We start from the raw sequence: 21631 nt of genomic DNA, 5'->3' as shown, positions 1-21631 counted from the left end.
AAGAGGTGACACTTGAACAGAGATCTGAATGAGAAGGTACCAGCAATGTGAATATCTGGGAAAAGTAGAAAAGCAAATGCAAAGAGGCAAAAGCCCCTGGCATGAAAATGAGCTTTAATACATTCAGAAAATAGAACACCCATGAAGTCACGATGTTGCAACATAGTGAGAGAAAGGAGGAAGAAAATCGTATGAAATTAGGTCAGAGAGCTATGCAAGGTCGGGTCATGTAGCACTTTGCAGATCTTACAAGGAGTTGAGATTCCATTTTAAATGTGGATTTAAAGAGCCTTTGGAGATTCTTAAGTAGGTGGCCAATGTTCCTGATTTATGTTTATAAAAGGCCACTCTGGCTGTTGAGTGGCAAGTGAATAAAGGAAAGAATGAGTTAAATATTATTATGATACCACATTTATGAGCATGAATGTCTTGATCAGGTGAGGCAGATTGAGTTTCCCAAGCCACAGAATGGAAAATGTCCCTTCCAGCCATTTATCAGGGATATCTTCATGATCTGAAAAGACTCAATTAATCTCTTTAAAGGGAAAGGTTCCTTTGAGAGGCTATTCCTGTTGGATGAGGTCCTGTGCTGTTGGCAAAAGTTTATAAAGCACCTTTCCTTCAAGCCATCTCAAACGTGATGATCCAGGAGGATTCAGGTACTGCATCTTAATTGTTGTCATCATAAACAGTTGCATCTGGTTGTTGGGAGAGCCAGACATGTGAGTCTGTGTCCCATTCTTATGGCAACTGGAACATCATTTTCTATTATGTTCTATTTTGTTCTGACAGACAAATGATTAATTAGCACAATCATCATCTCTCCTTGAAAATGGCCATGGATCAGTGTGTCCCCCTCCATCATGTAATTGAATCAGGGCCCACACACCTGTTTCCACTTCCTTTAAACAAACACCTGCCCAATAACTAACACAAAGCAATATTAAATCTCAACTGACACTGTGCGTAAGTACATCTTTCAACTTGACCTAATCAATGCTGAAAGCTAGAACAACATGGGTTTCAGAGCAGACTGCTGCCTACTCCTCACCTGTAATTGGAATGTCGGTGGCTCTGGCCTAACTTGGGCTGCATGACAGAGCTGGCCACGGTTATACTGGACAGTGGTTCAGAGTTTGGTTCTGGAGTCAGACCAACCTGGGATCATACCTGGTTTTCTAGTTGTGTGACACTGAGCAAATCACTTAATCTCTGTAAGCTTCTGTTTCCTCATCTTTAAAATGAGGATGATCCTATTTACCAGAAATGTTTGTTATTCTAAAAAAAAGTTTGATAAGAAAATGAACAGAGACTCAAAGAACTGGGGGGTAATATCAGAAGTTATTACATTTGAGCTACTGTCATCCTGGAAAAAGAAGACAAAGAAATACGTGCAGAAATATATTTGAAGAAATAATGGTTGAAAATTTCCCAAATATGGTAGGTAAATTATGCATATAAAGAACTTAGCACAGTATTAGCACATGGTAAGCAAGTGTCAGCAATTTTTACTATAATAAGAATCTTAAATACAATTAGGTTGGGCAAATTTCATTTCTGATTATGACAGCATAAGTACATGCTATCTTTTCCACTAAGCACCATGAAAAGTCCTCAGAATATATGAAGCTGAGAACTCTGAAAAGTAAATAATAGCAGGTCAACTGGAGGAGAGAATTTAAAAACTCAAAGAAAAACAACTATGGAAACATTTCTGCTTTTTTATTTCCTCCAATATTTTCTGGCATAAATTCTAGAGCAGTCTGAATCTTGAAACTGTGCAAAAGGTGCTAACAGAAAAAGCTGCAAGACAAACTCTCTCTCGGGCCAGAGGATTGGGAAAGAAGCCCCTGGAAAGCAGAAATCTTTTGCTATCACAGTCCTACTCCCGACATGCATCGGTAACGAATGGCATTACAACGCGGTGGCAAGGGCAGCAGCAGTGGTGGAACTGGGGATAGCAGCTACAGCAGTAGAGGCTCTGCAGACTGCCTTGTCTTGCCACTTTGCCCTGAGGTAGACCCAACTGCAGGAAGCTCATGACAATGCAGGGAATCCAAAGCCACAGTTTTCTAGCCAGAGCCAGGAAAAGGAGCCCATGAGAATTGGAGAGTATGAAGAGGACTCACAAACAGGCAATAGCTGGATAGAGGACTGAGGAGCACAGCAGTGTCCCGCACTGGGAGTTATAAGTGGCATACAGGGTTTGAAGAGGAATTTGTACGGGATAAAACCACATAGGGGTGGGATCATGGGGATTTGTAGGACAAGGAAGAGTTAAGACTATATCCCGCATGCAATGAGAACTCATTGAAGACTTTTATGTTAGAGAATAGCACAATCAGATTTTTGGTTCTTTTGGTATAAATATGGATCAGAGGATAAATATTAGAGAAAAGAAATCACCTAGAGGAATTTGGAAATCATCTAGCTGTGGGATAAAAATGGCATCATCAAGGCAGTAGAAGTAGGAATGGGAAGAGAATTAAGGGTTTTATATAATTTTCTTACCGACTGTGGAAGGATTCAAAGATAATTCTCGGAATTCTGGATAAGGTAACTAGCATTTTAGGTTATTTACACACTTATAGGACAAAATCCAGCACACATACATGCATAAAGTCACACAGAGTCACATACATCTACACAACACAGACACATACACACACTCAGACACAAAAACACTATGAGTTCCTAATTGGCCCAGGTTCCAAATTCTTATTGAAAGTGCAGTGCCCACACAGGTGGGAACAAATACAGCCTACTGGGATATTTTTTCCAGGTATTGAGCTTCTTGTTGGGACACACAGTTAGAGATGCTTCTGTCTGTGGAGAATAGAGTCTTCCAGATCTAAGAATCAGCCAAATTTTTGCTTCATTTCATTTTTTTCTACTCAGGAGTAACCTCATCACTTTAGAATAATCTTTACTAAAATCTCTGCAAGTTCATTTAAGGAAATTTTAGTAGATATTGGGTTCTTCTGGTCCTTACTCAAAATTAGTGCCAGCAGGACCATATTCCCTTCCAGGGTAGATAAATAGAGGCAATGTCTGGGTGCCCTTGAACAATATCACTTTTCCAGCTCACTAGGGTTCCAGAAGGACTGGCACCCTACAAAAGTAAAAGTGATGACAGTATTACCTGATACAGGTAGCATAGGTCACATAGAGCTGGTTTAGAGAAGGAAATGATGACTCCAATAACCATAACCATTTGGAACGGACAGCAGAAGTCTTAGTTAGATGTATGCATATGTGAGCCATCTGCACTTGGAGAATCAAAGGTGGAAATGCGATTGCTCAGGAAAAATAGGAAAAGAAGAGATTCAAGGAGAGAGACTTAGGGAATATCAACTGAAGGGAGTAGGCAGAGGGAAAGGAATTAATGAAGTAATGAAGAAAGATGGCAAGTGTGATGGGAGTACTGAATTTTACTTAGAAGAATTAACAGAAACAACGGTATTTCCAATATTATTATAATTATTTTTTGAGAAGGAATTTTGCTCTTGTCGCCCCAGACTGAAATGCCATGGCAGGATCTCGCTCACTGCAACCTCTGCCTCACAGGTTCAAGCGATTCTCCTACCTCAGCCTCCCAAGTAGCTGGGATTACAAGCACGTGCCACAATGCCTGGCTAATTTTTGTATTATTAGTAGAGATCGGGATTCACCATGTTGCCCAAGCTGGTCTCAAACTCCTGACCTCAGGTGATCCGCCCACCTCGGGCTCCCAAAGTGCTGGGATTACAGGCGGTGACCCACCGCACCCGGCCCAATATTCCCAATTATGTAAGTTTTCTTCCAAAGACTATCTTTCCCTGTGGAGTCAGTGATTCTCAGGTGAATCAAGCACAGAAGGTAGCAGTCAATAGTTTTGCAATGTCTTAACATTTTCTTTATTATATCCTAGATATAGTGATATCATGCATCCTAGGTAGAAACACACTTTCTAATTAACATTGCTTTATAAACTACAGCAGCTTATTGGATGCTCAGAATAGGCAGCAGGCTATCATATTCATCAACGTGACTCTGAATGTGGAAAACTGACTGATATAGACTTTTTAACAATCACATACCTCTCTTCTGGTACTGAATTTCTATTTGTGGCTTTTACTGATATTACCTTTTCTTGAACTTATCTCTACCCTGTTCAACAAATCTGATTCCCTTGCAACCAGGAACTTCATCACATTTCTTTTTATCATCAACATTATTTCTGTTTCTGTTTTTTGTTTTTGTTTTTGTTTTGTTTTGTTTTTGTTTGTTTTTTGAGACGGAGTCTTGCTCTATTGCCCAGGCTGGAGTGCAGTGGCATGATCTTGGCTCACTGCAACCTCTGCCTCCTGGGTTCAAGCGATTCTCCTGCCTCAGCCTCCCAAGTAGCTGGGACTACAGGCGTGTGCCATCACACCCAGCTAATTTTTTTGTATTTTTAGTAGAGACGGGGTTTCATCCTGTTAGCCAGGATGGTCTCGATCTCCTGACCTCGTGATCTGCCCACCTTGGCCTCCCAAAGTGCTGGGATTGCAGGCGTGAGCCACCACACCCAGCCATCACCAACATTATTTCTAAGTGTTTTATTTGTAATTGAAACACTATATATCGACATATATATGTGTGTGTATATGTATGTATATACACACATATACACATACATATATGTGTATATTATATATAATATGTATTGCATGATTGACTTTCTAATGGTGATACTGGTGGTTAGTTTTCTCTAGATATGTATTTTCATCGTTAAATGAATATGTATGTGGTATTAATTGGCTTGTATAATGACCTGTGAAAGAGATCTGAGGTGGTTTACAGAAAGGAAAATAAAAAACACCATGGTGGAAAAAGATGAAGATATCAGAAGAATGGAAAAATAAGGGCTGACAAATAAGATAAAGTCAGAAATAATAATTCTTCAAAAAATTTTGTGCTCCTTTTATGTACAGTAGCCAGAGGTGGGCTACAAAACAGTCTTGGATTTCCTTAACCAAACCAAAACAGAAAAACAAACAGACAAAAAAATGGGGGAGGAACAAAATCAATTTTCAGAATGAATAAATCAGTTGCTCCGAAACAATCTAACCTTTTTTGGTAGTGATTTAAAAGAATTTCTATTATGTGTCTTTATAAAGGGAATGTTACATGATATAGTAGACCATGGCTTTACATAGATATATGTTTATATGTTTAGGTATTTCTCTTTGATCATAAACAAAGGAAATCCCCAAACATTGTTTTATACACAGAAAAGCAGTTTTTGGAAATTATTTTAATAAGCATTTATAGAAAAGTGACAATGGGCTAGTGTATTAGTCCGTTCTCAGGCTGCTAATAAAGACATAGCCAAGACTGGGTAATTTATAAAGGAAAGAGGTTTAATTGACTCACAGTTCAGCAAGACCAGAGAGGCCTCACGAAACTTACAATCACAGTGGAAGGCGAAGCAAACATGTCCTTCTTCATATGGCGGCAGCAAGGAGAAGTACCAAACAAAAGGGGGAAATGCCCCTTATAAAACCATAATGAGATTTCATGAGAACTCACTCACTATCATGAGAACAACATGAGGACATCCACACCCATGATTAAATTAAACTCCCACCGGGTCCCTCCATGACACGTGGGGATTATGGGAACTACAATTCAAGATGAGATTTGGATGGGGACACAGCCAAACTATATCCGCTAGGTACTGTTATTATCAGACGTTATGAAAGCTAAAAAGGTGAGTAAAATAGAGTTGGAAGTTTCTGCTATAGCTCTACATGATTTGAGTGTTTTGCAGAAGGCCACACAAAGTTTTCTTGCAATATAGAGCTTTTCAGAAGCAGACCACCAAACTACAAGAAAAGAAACTGAAGTTTCAAGGAACACCCCTATTTTAATAAGGAGTTTTCAGAGAAAGCAAATGTATGGCTCTACATTTATTCAGATTAAATGGAGAGTAGGGAATTGTTTTCTGAAACAAGATACAAAAGTCTACACATATAGTGACCAAGTGACAAACAAATAGCCTAGTCTACCCCTTGCACTATCTGGCCCTGAAGCCTCCAATGGGGGCAGAAGAAGAAGCACAGAGGCTGGTGGAGTTTGGGGCTGTGTGGAACAGACAGGGAAAGAGTGAGGCTGAGCAGGAATCAGAGTGCTGCTGCTGCCCCAGGCAGGAAATCTCACCTTCCAGTGTATTAGTGTCAATGTACTCCTCAAAACAATATGAAGTTCACAAGTTTCAACAGCTTTCAGCACAGCATATAACACAAAATGTAAGTAAATTATTCATTTTATTCATAGGAGTTGCTAACAAAGCAATGCATTTGACAAATGCCTATCCATGTCCATAGAAGGATATAAATTATCCAAAGTAGAAACAAGTGACTTTAAATATATATATATATACACACATACATACATACACACACACACACACACACACTTGGTTTTGGGGATAGAGAATACAGGAAACATCATTTCTTAAATCCTATCAACTACACAGTCATAAAATATCCCCAAATACTTTCAGTTTTTAAAAAGAAAAATATAGATATCTTGTGACTTTGGTAGATTGCCGTGAGCAAACAAGCAATTACTAGATGATCATGGGAATAAAGAAAGCGTTGGTACACTGAGGACATGGTTTCTTTCATTTTCCTTGTGAATGAATAAGATAAGGTTTGGCTCTGAGTTTTGGAGGGGATTAGCAGCATTGGATGGCATTGAGTTCTTAAAGTACTCAAAAACGAAAAATCTTCAATTGATTCTTATGATCTGAAATCGTTCTTGATGTGAAGGGTTCTTTCTTTTCTTAATTGGGGACAGATTCTGAGAGGAAGCACCCCGTACCAACCTCTGATCTACCAGTGTTTTAAGATTAGGCAATTAGAGGCTGAGTTTGGGTTAGAGAAGGGTGCCATCCATATTTTGGCTTCTGTTCCTGTTCTCTCAATTTTCAAGAAAAACAATTTAACAAGGCTTTTAATAACCTACAATTCTTGTACATCATGAACTATTTGTTGTTTTAAATTGCAATTTGAACTTATATATGCAATTCACCATTCCACATGAAAATACTCTGAAATTTTTCTTCTCAAAGGGATACCACTTCGATCCTCTAACCTCTTTACAAATGTTCTATTTGTTTGACTTGTGTTACACCCTGAAAACTGATTATTTTCCCAACAAAGAAAAAACAATTACAACAGACCAGAGTCTTGTGTCTTCAAAAAGTCTTTTGATTTTATTTTTCATCTTTAGCAGAATTATTCGCTTTTGAAGAAAAAATAAAAGGGCTCCAGCTCTGCAGAGAGTAATTCACTTATAAGAGAATATCTGCTAAATAAACAAAACCTAATGGACATTTTTCTGAGGAATATTTTTCTGTGGCCTAAAAAACGAATCTACATGGCCTATGCATACACTGTGGTTCAGAGCAAGCTTCAAGGTTTTATCTTTTTGTCTCCACGATGCAACTTGGGTCTTCACTCGTGCGTAACGAAATCAAGGAAAAGATGTGACTTGAGTTTCCAAGTATTGTTTCTCAAATTGATCCTACCTATTCAACGCTTTTGGCTCTGAATACTGAAATGGAATCTGGATGGAATGAAATTAATACAGGGTAGGACCCTGTGCTTTAATGTAGAAGGGGCCACATTTTCCCTTGGCTAATTTCTAAATTTGAAAATAATCACATAGTGTGACTTTACTTTGTCTTCTTTTTCATTTCCATTTAAATGAGATGACTCCAAACTTGAGTTTGGTCTCATAATTAAAAGGTTTGCTATGTTAACTTTCTGCAAATATTTAGTACAATGATACCATTTATTTTCAAATATGTGATCTGGATTTTCCTGAATATAGTCATCTTGAATATGGTCAATGCATAAGACAAAAAAGGGAATACAGGATCTTGGGACTTCATAATGGAACAGTAAGATTACAGAACTGCAGAAGGACTCTTGCCATTATTCTTGGCAGTGGGCAAGTAGTAGTAAGCTAAGAGTTGCTAGGATGATGGTTTAAAAGGATTCCTATGTGGCGGAACTCATCTCCTTGTATGAAAACAACTCAGAACCGATACCTGACTGCAAGCATCAGATGCAATTAGCACAGTGCAGTATTTTTCAAACTTTTCTATAGCAATGAGATCTTTTTTTTTTTTTAAATAAATTTCTGCTAATGTTCAATGTATAATGCAGACAGAAGCAGGACTCCTCTGGTTGACTTGGGCCTAGCAGTAGGCACCACATAAGCCCCAAAACTTGGCAGAGCCATGACAAACCACTGATTTAACAAATCAAGAAATCAGAGAGTCACCTCAATCCCTTAATAGTTGCCAGAGCTTAGACAACTTACAGTCTTTTTGAATGAGTGTGCGTGTATGTATGTGTGAGTGTATGTGTGGGTAGATTAATTCCCACTTTTCAGGATTATTGTGAAGATAAGTGATAATGCAAATAAGGCACTTAGCCCTGTCCCTTGCCTGAAGGTAGACATTCAAGAAATTGTTACTACTCTTGTTACTATCATCACCATCCTAACCATCACAGTACTACCATTTGCTAAGCACTAACCATGTTCCAGGCTTGCTGTAAAGGGCTCTGTATACATTAACTCTGTTAAATTACAGATGATGACACTGAGGCTTAGGGAAGTTACATACTTTATCCAAGACAAATAATAAGTAATAGAGTTGGATTTAAGCCCCAAATCCTGAATTTAACCCCAGAGCTCAGTTGCTTCTTATTAGTAATAAACTGCAGGACTCAGTATGTATTTTTGTAGGATAGTCTCCCTATATCTTAGCTCTTCCTTACTGTATTAGTCAGAGTTTCCCAGGGAAACAGAACCAGTAGGTTTTGTGTGTGTGTGTGTGTGCATGTGTGTGCCTGCACATAGAGATATATACACATACATATTTATATGTGTATGCATATATATGTGTGTGTGTATATGTATATATATGTGTGTGTGTATATATATGTATATAGTGTGTGTACACACACATTTATTACACAAATCAGGAAAGCCAGTGGTGTAATTCAGTCTGAGCATGAAGGCCTGAGAATCGGGGGTGGTATTTGGATGCAGCATCAGCAAACATTGTTCATCATGCACTGAAGATAGCAAAGGTCCTGGGTGGGATAGAGCAGCCTCTCTACATTTTGATTTCCCTTCTGTGCTCTTTTTTGGAGAATTAGGAGAGTAAAACAGGAAATACCATGAAATGTTTGGAGACCTTTGTTCCATTTGCTACTCTTCATCAGAAGATAATAAATGGTCTTTTCCCTCCTCCATCACATATGAAGTCATCTTTCTGACATCAAAACCATCCATAAATAAGTCCCTTTTTACAATCTAAACTCAGTTCCTTCTACAACATACAACCGTGCTTCTACCATAGCCAATTCATTCTCTTCATTGTCTCCTGAGACTGATAATTTATCCTCATCTCATTCATTCATCAAGCAGTAGGTAATATTCTTTGTGCACAAAGTACTTCGCTAACAGAGTTCTTTTCAACAGAAGGAAGACAGTAATTACAGTTAGCATTTATTGAGTTATTGGTACGTGCACTTGTAATAACAGCCAACATGCATTGAGCACTTACTATGCGATGGGCATTGGATTAAATACTGCACGGGATTCACTGTATTTATTCTGTCCAACAACTCTATGTTGTTTTTCTTCTCCCTATTTCACAGAGGAAGAAACTAGGGTAAAGAGAGCAAGTGCCCGAGATCACACATGATAAAGAAAGGAGTGTGTACTTTCATCCAGACAGTCTCTCTTAAACACAGGGTATTGGGTGCTACACAGTCCTCAAGTAGCTTTAAGTTTACTGGAGAAGATATGACCTACACGGATAATGGTAACACAAGACAGGAGGTTTTCAGTGTCCTAACAAAAAAGCAAAGTGATATAGGAGTTTCAAAAAATAAGGATCGCTTCTGCCACAGATCATCAAGGAAAGCCTGTGCAGGAGATGGGGTCTGCCCTAGAGCTTACTGGTGAGATACTTCATTTGTTTCAGCAAAGGAGAGGGAGCAGGAACACACGAGGTGGTTTAGGGGAATAGAATCGGAGATTCATCTGAGGGCAGAGCAGGAAATGAGACTGGTAAAGCAGATGGCTGCCAGGTGAGGGACATCCTAGAGCCAGGTGTTCCTTTTCATTCCGTAGGCATTACAGGGAAGGAGCAAGGGATAAAGTGCATGAGAGCTTGGAGTTTACGTGGAGAAGGGGAGGTCAAAAGCCAGATCTGGGTAAAGAGTAAAAAGCTTAGGAGTTTAGCAAGGGAAACGATTTGGAGGCAGAAACGCAATGCATCAGGAGTCAATTTGGCTGGAAGCTGAGCCATGACATAGGAGCCAAGATGGGGATGTGGCAAAAAGGAATGAGGCAGTGAAGGGCGAGGAGAGGGGCATAATAACTCCAGGGCCTGGACTTTCATTTCTGGTGGAAGGCTGCTCTGGGAAGTATGATCCTGTGATTTCTCTCTCATTCTCTGGGATATTCTAAAAGTACTTTCTGGGTATTCACTGTAGGTCCGGGAAATATGACCCACTTGGTGGCTAAGGGAGCCCAATCTGGCAGAGGCCAGTGCAGTTTGGAGAGAAAGCGGCTGGAGGCTGTTAGGCGGCACCTATGTTGCGCTGTCGCCAGGTAATTGGTTCTGAGGGGACTTCTGGGAGGTATTTTTTGGTAGTACACTCAGCACTGGCGTGGTCATTGACCAACTGAGCAGGGCAGGGTAGAGGGGCAGGAGACCATGCACACTGTGGCACTGAGCCTGCACCAAGGAGAAAGGCTGTGCCACTTACGGAGAGGATCAGGAAGATGAACTGAGTCAGGGCAATGACCAGGTCAGCTTTAGCTACGAGTGAGACATACAGCCAAGTCTTCCACGTCAAAATGTCATGTGGACAGTAGGGAATGCTGGGCTGGCATACTGGAGAGAGCTGGGAATCAGGCTCATAGATGCTTGGAGAGTCTGTGTGTACGCTGAGGACAGAGGAATGGAGAAAGAAAAGAGAATTCAGGACAGAACAGGGATGTCCACACTCTGAGGATGTAAGTCCATGGGTAAAATAGTGTGGTGTCCCAAGGATAGGAAGGCCCCACTGAGTCAAAGACTTTCCAAAAAGCAAGGAAGAGGAAGAGTGCAAACAGGACGTGAGATGGTTTTGAGTAGTGGGTGGTTTCAATAGAATTAGTTTCTGAGGTTACTTGCTAGGAAGTGACCTCTCCTTTGACCATCTTTTCATACAAATTATAAACTTCCCTCATGGCATTACTTTTCCCGGCAACTTTTCCTGACTATTCCATTCTGCATCTATTCCCCATTCCTTAGAGACCCAGTGCCTCTGGCCTTTGTGTGCCATTCCCTGCATTTCCACTGGGGTGGGAGCCTCACAAACTTCCAAGGCTGGATAGAAGCAACTTGAGGACATTTGCTTCTCACCTCGGGGATGACAGCAACAGCCTCCTAGCTGGGCACTCTGCCTCGCTTTAGGCCCCCAGGGATGCTTTCTCCATAAAGCAGCCAGCATGACTTTAAAACATAAATCAGATTATATGATGACCCTGCTGAAAACCTACAGTGGCTTTCCATTACCCTTGGAAAAAGGATTCAGGTGCAAAGACTTGGCCATGGCCTAGAGTCTGCCCGGCCCCCTCTCAGTCTTTCCCTCCCTCCATCCCCATGCCCCACCACACTCAGCAGCACTGGCTGTCTCTACATCTGGTGGCCCGTTAACTTTCCATTGCTTCTGCTTTGAATGTTCTTTTGCAAAATTGCACTTGGCTTCCATTTCCTCACCATTCAGATCTTACCCAAAAAGCCTCCCCTTCCACAAGCACCCTGACAAATGCAGTACAGTTTCACGCCACATCTCCCTTTGCAATATTATCACACTGTCTTCTGAGGCTCTTTTCAGGATTGTAATTATTTGCTTGTTGGATTTTGTTTGTTTGTTTGTTGTTTTCGGTCTTACTCTTCATCCAACTCTTTCTGAGTAGAAAGTCCATCTGTCTTATTTATGACTATCTCCAGCACTAGAAAAGTGGTCTGCACACAGTAGGTGCTTCATCGGTACTCCCACCGGCTGCCTGACTGGAGGGTTTTGGACAGTCTGGTACCTCTGAGGCCTGGATCCTCCTTCCTTCTTCTGTTGTTACTTCCTCAACCAGGACTGTCTGAACATTAATCTAAATCAGGCTCCCTTCTGTGTTCTCTTTCATAAAACCTTGTTATTTCCTTCAGAGTTTTTAATAATAAATGTATGTACATGTTATATTCTGTGAAAGGAAAATAAACCTCAGGACCCCAAATTATGAAGTAAAAGGGAAAAGTCAAGCTGGGAGCTGCATCAGGCAACCTGCCTCCCATTTTATTTCTAAATGAGATAGCTACAAAGATTTTTTTAAAAGCTACATACCTCCCTCACAATTTGCCCACTGGGAAACTCCTTGTGGGCCCTAAAATCTTTAGTCTAAAACAGTTCTGTTGAATTTTATCCTGACAAAGTACATTGATAGCTTCTCTTCACAGGTGCAGGACAAAGAACAGGACTCAAAGCCATCCCTCTGCTCCCCCGAAACAAATGCATATCCGATTGCTTCCTCTGCCCTATGTTTATTTTACCTTCTGTAAAATCGCAGATCCACTGAGCTAGATGAATGCGTAAGTGACTGTTCCTCTTCCCCCTCTCGCATAGAGAAAAGCTGATCAGACCCAAAAGAAGGCGACTGTTTGCCTCTTACGTACCCACACCTTTTAAAAATGTCTTCCTCTTTCCCCATTAGCAGCTCTTTCCCCGCTAAATGCTGAAGTCCTCAAAATCATCTTTGGAGAAAGGCACAGACCTGTCTTCTGGATGTATATTCTTAACCTTGGCAAAATAAACTTCTGTATTGACTGAGATCTGTCTCAGATACTTTTTGTTTGCAATTCTGTCTCCCCCACCACACTGTAAGTTCCAGCAGGGCAGAGACTGTATACTATTTAGTCACTGCTGCATACTCTGTGCCAGGGACAGACTAGGTGATCAGTTATTCTATATTGAATGAATATTAAAGCATTCTAAACTCCTCTTGGGTTTAATCATAGGGTAGAATATGAAAGCTATAGCTGACAATGGGTTGGCAGACCCTTCTCCTTGGGGAAAATTGAAATTTCCTTGCTACATCGATTCTGGACCTTTACATTTTGTGTGAAGGTTATCAAACCTGCTCTGATCTAGAGGAAGACATCTGTATCGTTTTCTCCCACAGGACAATTTGACAAAGGGGTTGGACCTAACTTTGCACAAGCTGATGATGAAGGAGACATCCTGGTGCTGTTCTCCAAGGTGGGTGGAGTGAAGGCAGCCAACTGGGTCCCACCTGAACAGGGAGCCTGCTGGCCATCACTGGGAGGAAAGACAGTCCTTGGGACCATGCCTGGGTGGATTTTAGAAGATGAAGTCTGGCCATTGCTTTCTTCTATCCAGTTATATTGATGCAGATTTGAGTAGTGTTCAGGTGGCTCTGCTGTGAGAACCTCCAGCTGCTAAAAGGAAAACAAGAGGGAAAAGAATAAACAGCACATCCCATTGGCACCAAACAGCTTACTTAAACTTGCGAGCTAGGCATTATGAGGTGGTCAGTTCTCTAGAATGGGCTCTTCGAGCCAGCAGCAGATTCTGATAGTGACTTAGCTTATATTGGCTCCAAAGATGAGCTTCACTGTGCCTGTGATTCTTATTCTTATTTGGAAAATGGGCTAATAAGACTTCTGTATGATGCACAGGGCAGGGGGAAGATTGGCATGACAGGTGAACTGAATTCTGATGCAGAATCACCATCAGCTGGCTGTGGACCCTTGAGCAAACCAAAGTACTTCTCTGTATACTTAAAATGAAGGCGTTGGCATGTAAACCTAGATTCTGAAATGATTGCACAATTGGGTTTCTCATTTAATGCACCTCTCCTGTGGTAGGCTGGATACAGTCAAACTCCACACCCCATCACCCATACCAGTAAAATCCCTTCTCTGATTTGCTGAGCCCGGTCTCCTAACTGAAATTCCAACTCTGCCACCTGCTGCCTCAGGGCCTCACGTAACGTTTGCAGTTGCTCGGCCTCCTCCCTGCAAGTAAATAATAGAAAACAACCAAATTTAACAATCCTTCCCAGGTGCACTCTTCCATTGTCTCCTCATAATATAGGTTCTTCCTTTGCAGTTTCTTAAAAGAGAATGTCATCTTTATTTGTGTCAGTTGCAGACATTACTAAGGTTGTCTTCTTTAAAAAATAAATAAATAAATAAAAATAAACTCTATTGCAGTATAACATAGTTCCCTTGTTTTAAGAGCACAATTTAATAATTTTTAATAAATTTACCAAATTGTGTAATCATCACCACTATCCAGTTTTAAAACACTTCTATTTCCCCAAGAAGAACCTGTATGCCCCTCCCTTTACAGTTAAACCCGATTTCCATCCCCAGCCCCAGGCAATGAATGACGAATCTACTTTTGGGACGTGTTTTCAATCTATGTGAAAATAATGCAGATTTTTGAAACTCTTCTAACTCCTCACATTTGCATTTGCACGAGCCCCATCCCATTGATTAAAGACATCCTGCTGGCAATGTCCCTGACTGCCTGCCTTTTGACCTTCTCAATAGCCCTTGACTTAAGGAATAAGTATTGCTATCTAGCAAATGGCTCTCACAGACTCCCACAGAGAAAGCAAGAACAAGACCATGAAAGCAAAGGAAAAGCTGGCCGGTTTCTCATTAGCTCTGCTCCAGGGTGCTCATCTGTCCTGCCCTGATTACCTTCCTTGCTCCAGGTGTGTGGGCTGGTACTTACTTTTATGGCTCCCTTAGGTAATTACCTTTCCTCCTCTGACATGTCCCTGGAAAAGAGGGCCTGCTGTCCCATAAGGTGCTGTTCAATTTCCTCTAAATACTCCCGGAAACTCTGGCATATCGTCTTCACGGCTTCCATCTCATGGACTGTGCACTGAGAACAATGAGAAAGAACTGAGAAGAAAGTCTTTTCCGATCTTCTGCAAGAGCTCACCATGGTGGAGCCTGTCTTCCCATTTGAGCTCACTTTTTTCGCAAACAGGTCCTACTGCTAATTTAAGGGGATGGGAATAGGAAAAGCCCAATATTTGGGTTCACAAAACAACTAGTGACAGTACTCATCTGGGACAGAAGGGCAGCTGTTGTTGGGTGGCCTTTGGGTGACAATCGTTGTGTCCCAGAGGCTGGAAGGCATTCTGGAGGCCTAGGTGATGTAGGGATGCAAGGATGTAGGTAGAAGAGAGGAGGGGAAGGGCCAGCATAAGGGTTTGTGAGAAGTTGAGTCTGTTTAATCTTGTTTAACTTTGGTGCTGGCTACTGCCTCACTCTGAGTATCAATAACATTGAACACATCTGTTCAGCTGGTATGTATTTGATTAAAGAAAATCTGCTTAGAATAATTTTTATTAGTCTTAGTCCTGCTTAGTCACAGTCCTGGATGTTGGAATCTGCAGGATCAGCTTCATCCACTGAACAAGCCCACCCTGAGGAAGGCAGGCAAAGGTTGGGCATCCTGTCATCTCCAGGAGTTGGAGTCTAGAATTGAACTCCGTCTACCCTTTTAATCCTTCCCATTGCTGCCGACATAGTCATCCTTTAAATCTGACTTTCTCTCTCAGGCTGTGCCTTTGCCTTGGTTTTCTAATTTAAATATATTCCTGCAGCCCCTGAGAACTTCGGAACTCTCCACTAACAGACTTGACCACCCTCCAGTCTGGCTCCAGCAGACCAGGGCTGTGTCCCTGGGATGACCTCAGCCTCCCCATTCCCCATGAAAAAGCCTGCCTGAGAAATCTGAAGGCTGCCAGGAAAATTTACTGTTTGCTTTTGCCAACATCTGACATAGGCCCTTTCTGAGAGGATTTATTAAAAGTTGATTATAATTGTAAATATGTATTTCTTACAACTCACAAGCGTCTCTCTCAAGGACCTGAGAGCCATTCCTTTGAAATGTAATCATCTGGAAGGTTTGGGCCTCTGTCCCCAGTCTCTTGGAGGGCAGAATCCTGACTTCAGTTACTGCTGGCTCACAAACACAGCTGGTCTAATGGCATTGACATGGACCAATTCTTTGTGATTTTTCACTTTTCTGGCTCTACTGAGTCCCTGCTCTCCACCCTCCCTTATTCTCTCTTTAGAATACCCAAATCACCTCTGCACAAATTGAAGTGGAGCTCAGCTCTTTCCCCTACTGTCAGTAGTTACTGAACACAATCTGTTTTCATGGCTTTAACTAAAGCTATTTACCTTTGGCACCTCCAAGCCCAGTCCATTTGCTGGCACTCTGATGACTTGCTGAGTTCTTACCAGCTATCCCCTTTGTTTTGCATCCTGGGTTGGGTCATGCTTTGAAATCCATGACCCAGAACTCCAGGGCCACTAACCAAACTGAATTTGGGTAATATTAATGCTTGTTGGGCCCTAAAGCCATCTCTGTCCGACCCACAGGCTTGGACCCCTTCCCAAAATCAGCTCAGCAGAGGCTGCTAGTTGACTATTCACAATCTTTTCCTTTATTCTTGTTAACAAGAATACTTTAGAGGCAGCCATGTGTCTAGCTAAAAAAATATATATTTCCCAGCATTCCTTGCAGAGACAATGGCCAATGAGATGGGAACAGAGAACATGCTGTGGGGCTTCTGTGACGTTCTTTAAAGGAAACTGATTTTGCAGCCTGGCTCTTTTTAACCTTCTCTTCTTCCTCGTTCCATGGAGACCAACCTTACAGCTAGGTGGACTCCTCTAGCCCTGTTTCTAGGAAGTCCCAGATTTCTTACCTTTCCTCTCTAAACCACATGGCCAACATCCTGGCAGCCTGATGGCTATTTTTACCAGAATTGTCATAATGAAAATACTTTCCTAAGAGTAATGTTTTTATATTGAAAACTCTCCATAGTTTGTTTTGGGAGTTTGGTTTTGATTCTATCCTCTAATTTTTATACTGAATAACATATTTTGCATAGTAAAGCTCCCCAATTACTCTTGCATCAGTGTGAGTGAATTTGAACCAGTTAGGGGATCTCTGAAGCGATACTGATGTTGGCAGGAATGCTAGATTATGGCTCTTAAGACCAGAAAAGATCTTGGAGACCACGAAGGGCATCTGTTATAGATACATGTTCTGACATAGAATGGCTAGTTAACTTGTCTGTGGTCAAAAAGTAGCACTTAGATTTCAAACCCAAGTCTCTTGGTTCATTTCTTTTCTTCTAAGATCTGAGTCACAGCAGGGACCACAGTATAGTTGAACACAAGGATAAGTTGCTTGTCCCTTAGTGGCAGGCTGTTTGAGTGGTTCTAGTAGCTTCCTATCAGGTAACCAAGACTTCCCAACTGGCTCAAATTCACTTCAAAGTTCTAGGGACAGTGACGCCAGGGTCATGGAAGTGTGGTGCTCAAATAGGCTGAACATCATAAACACTGAATTTTATGCTCATCTAGTTATTTTGGGGCAGCCTTTTGTGATTGAAAGGCATAAGATTGGGGTGCTTGGGTTTGGGAATAACTGATGGAGTGTTTGTTCTCTGAGAAGGGAGGGATGCGGAAGATTCTGAAACAGTGCCATCTTCTGGTCATTTGGAAATATCGAAAAAAACATTTTAGCCCTAGAATAAGTATAGAAATGATTTCATAATAAAGAAAACTGTAGGTAAGAAAAATAAATAAATAAAACTCCTCAAAAACAGAATGTTTTGAATGTTTCCTCCCCCTCCTCCTCCTCCTCCTCCTCTTCCTCCTCCTCCCTCTTCTTCTTCTTTTTTCTTTTTCTTACAATATAAAGGCTTGATTATAACCTAAATGCCAAATGCAAGTTCTGCTGTACTGACCCAAACCCATTGAAACAAACTTTAACTTCAATGGTAAGAGCACCATCACCAAAAGACAATGAATTTTCACTTCCAATATGCTCATATTACTTTTCCTTATTTGTATACCTTTATTTTTCTCTAAAACTAAATCATAAACATATGGAAGTACTTCTAAAATTCAGAAATCTTATTTCTGATAGATCTCATTTTATTTTCTGGAATTTTTTTTGAATTAACACTTTTTAAAATTAACAAATTATCCTGAAGAATTTACCTATATATAACAATTTAGTTATACCAAAAAACCATTTTTTTAAATTAACAAATTATTGTAAAGAACTCACTTATATGTGAAAATTTAATTATATCAACATCAACAAATCATTACCCTAGAAAACCCAAAGAGGCCAGAAAAATGGTATTTATCAATTAGTCAAATGTTTCTCTACAGTGTTATATATTGCTATTGCTATATTAGGGGGGTAAGATAAGGATGTTTTTGAGTCTTCAAGTCCTTTACGTAAAATTGCTCTTACTTTCAACATCTGCTCAGAACTCCCATTGTCTTCTTCTTCATCCTTTTTTTTTTTTTTTTTTTTTTGAGAAGGAGACTCACTCTGTTGCCCAGGCTGGAGTGCAGTGGCATGATCTTGCCTCACTGCAGCCTCTGCCTCATGGGTTCAAGTAATTCTCTTGCCTCAGCCTTCTGAGTAGCTGGGATTATAGGCACACACCACCACACCCAGCTATTTTTTTTTTTTTTTTTTGTATTTTTAATGGAGATGGGGTTTGCCATGTTGGCTAGGCTGTTCTTGAAGTCCTAACCTCAGGTGATCCACCCACCTCAGTCCCCCAAAGTGTTGGGATTACAGGTGTGAGCCAACATGCCTGGCCTCCCATTGTCTTCTAAGAGAGGTCCATCTCTGCTTATAACCTTCACTTGGTTCAAGAGCTATTTCCTGTTAATATTTTCATAAATAAATTTTCTAGCCATGTCTAGCACTTGGCATCTAATTTAAAGCCAATTTTCTTCGGAACATTTTTCAGGCCTTACAAACCCAGGCTCACTCATAGTAGATGCTGCTGCATGCAATATCTTGTTCTCTTTGTGCTTTAAATGTCTTTAAGCGGTCTCCTCTTAAGGAGGAATGCAATCCCCTATTTCTACTTGCTTTCCAGCACATCTGTCTGTGCACATATGGATGCCTGCATAGAAGTATAAATATGCACACGTATACGCATGTATGTTTGAATTGTTTCCTTTGAGTGTATTTTTCTGTTTCTTTGGATGTAAATAAAGGGAAATTCATTGTCATTTGGTAAAACCTTATATAGCATCCATTTCAGCAGGTGTATGATGCCAAATCAACTGGATATAAAAGTACCTTTTTTTGTATAATTGCAAATTCTAAGAGGAAAGAAGGTGAACGCAATAGGAGACAAGGCATTAGAAGCCTTTGGATGGTGGCCCTCACACCCATTCAAACTCCTACTTGTTTAAAATCTACCCACGTCTGAGGATAGTTACTGAGCATAAAGGGTCACAAAAACCTCCCTGTTTTCTGCAGAAGTGTTGATATGCCAAAGTGTCAAATCAGGAGGAACATCTATTTCCAGCTGCCAAATCTCTCCACACAGCTGGGGCTACTCACACCCAAAGCCCTCTTTTGACACTAGGCAGGAGGAATAAGAAGAGCTGGGTCCACACTTGGTCACCCTGGAGCTGGCCCAAGTTTAATCTTCTGCTCCTATTCTAAATAATGTCCTTACCATGATGAATCTGGCTGTAGCTTCCTGTGCCTGTTTCCCCAGGGCCACCTCTTACTCTTTCCAGCCTACCTTCCTCTGAGAAGCTGCAATCCTTCTACCTGCGAATCTGCTCCCAGGTGCTAGATGCCCACTCACACTTTCAATCCCCAGAACCGTGCTTCTGCAAATTCATCAGGACACCCCCAATACCTCACAGACTCTCAAACCTTTTACACTAATGGTCTTACTGGGCTGTGCTACTGACCAGTCATGGTCTCTGGATGCTGTGGTTTGCCTGATAGATTACACACCCTCTGGCACCTATAGTCAGAACCACTTTTAAGCCACTCTCAACCCTGGTACCTCTTTTATTTGCACTGATTTGTCCCAGGCACCCCAGCTATATGAAAGAACCTCATTAGGTAGGTCGTGTTTTCAGTTTGTGTCATGGGAGGCTGTGTTAGCCATTTTTCTTTTTTCAAGATATAGCTTTTATTGTTCAAGATACAGCTGTTGCCATAGATACCTAATTATAATTCTAAGGAATAAATTAAGTGATAGTACATCCCAAAGACAATTTGATGCAATAGATGTCTCACTTCTTAGTCTATGAATATATGTTTGTTATTTGTCTTCTGAACACAATCAATAAATTATTTATATTGTTTTTAAGAGTGGTGATGTAAACAAAATGTAGATAGTATCTTATTGTGGAATAAACATCTATAGCATTTACACTAAAAGAATGAAATTGGATATGTCTAGAAGAACCATTTCTTCTGGAGTTTTGAACACAATTTTGTTATTTTTAACAAAATATAAAACTAAATATGACTTAAAATCTTTGTAATGCTTGTCTTAAATGTAAATTAGAAAAATAATCTTTCTTCAGGATATGCATTCCTATGTTAGACCAACAACTAGTCTTTCTTTGTGGAAACTGGAGTACCTAATTCTAGGATTTAATATTTTTCCCCATACGGCCTCTCAAAATGTCACCTTCTCCAGCTCTCTTTCATCCCTAACATTTTTCCCTTACAAACTATGTGATCGAGTAAATGTTTATTCTCTTAGAGCTGAGTTTTGCAGCCTTGACACTATTGACATTTTGGGCCAAAGAATTCATTGTTGTGGTGGCTGTTCTGTGTATTTTAGGATGTTTTTCAGCATTCCTGGCCTCTACCCGCTCGTTGCCAGTAGCAACCATCCGCCTCCCATTGTGGCAACTAAAAATGTTTCAAAACATCGTGAAATGTCATCTGGGAGTTCAGGGGTGGGAAATTATCCCCAGTTGAAAACCACTTACTTAGGGCATTTAAAATCCCCTCAACAAATGATGTAAATAATGACGATAATAATGATGATGGTGGTGGTGGGTGGTGGTGGTGATAGTTATGGTGATGACGACCCTACTGTTATCCAGGACTTGAACCAAGGTCTTTTGATACTCAAGAAGGACCCAGCATACATTAGGTTTTGTTCTTTTCTTCCACTGAACTTTTGGAGAATATACCTAGTACTGAGCACTATGCCTAAATGAAGCTTTCTCTTACCTGTTCAACTCTGACTAATATTAGGTTCATATAAAAATATTCCAAATGCCTGGGAGTCTTGCAATTAAAAAATGATCTGATAAATTATTTAAACTTTCCTGTAATCATTTTCTTTATATCACATTTATGTAAGGCAATTTTCATACGTTGAAAGACCAAGTAGTAATTTGTTTTATCTTTCAAATAATCACTTTGTAATGTTAATTTTACACTTATATAGATTTAGATATTTTAAAGTCACTTCTTTGCTTGGACTGTAGCGTCAAGCAATTTACTGTTACTCAAATTGAATTTGAATTTGGACTTCCCACTTAGTCATTAGGAGGCATTGAGACAATTATTTAAACTCTCTCAGTTCTAGTTTTCTTGTCTGTAAAAGAAGAAGGACCTGGCATATATTAGGAGCCCAACAAATATTTATGGAATGGATTAAAATGAAG

At 40.5% G+C, this 21631-nt stretch overlaps 1 protein-coding gene across 1 annotated transcript in view; it reads right to left on the bottom strand.

Annotated features, from left to right (window-relative positions):
* Positions 1–12600: 12600 nt before the first annotated feature.
* The window catches only part of ITPRID1 (ITPR interacting domain containing 1), a 93152-nt gene continuing 84121 nt past the window's right edge, over positions 12601–21631 (bottom strand). The window contains exons 11-13 of the mRNA XM_021935921.2: positions 14887–15014; positions 14023–14134; positions 12601–13555 (exon numbers count right to left, since the gene is read on the bottom strand). Of these exons, the coding sequence (XP_021791613.2) occupies positions 13244–13555; positions 14023–14134; positions 14887–15014 (552 nt within the window). The 3' untranslated portion in view covers positions 12601–13243. The remainder of the gene's footprint in view (positions 13556–14022; positions 14135–14886; positions 15015–21631) is intronic.

This window comes from Papio anubis, chromosome 4 (genome assembly GCF_008728515.1).
Source record: "Papio anubis isolate 15944 chromosome 4, Panubis1.0, whole genome shotgun sequence".
NCBI lineage: Eukaryota > Metazoa > Chordata > Mammalia > Primates > Cercopithecidae > Papio > Papio anubis.
Note: the sequence above shows the minus strand (reverse complement) of the source record. Positions and strands in the feature narration are given on the sequence as shown.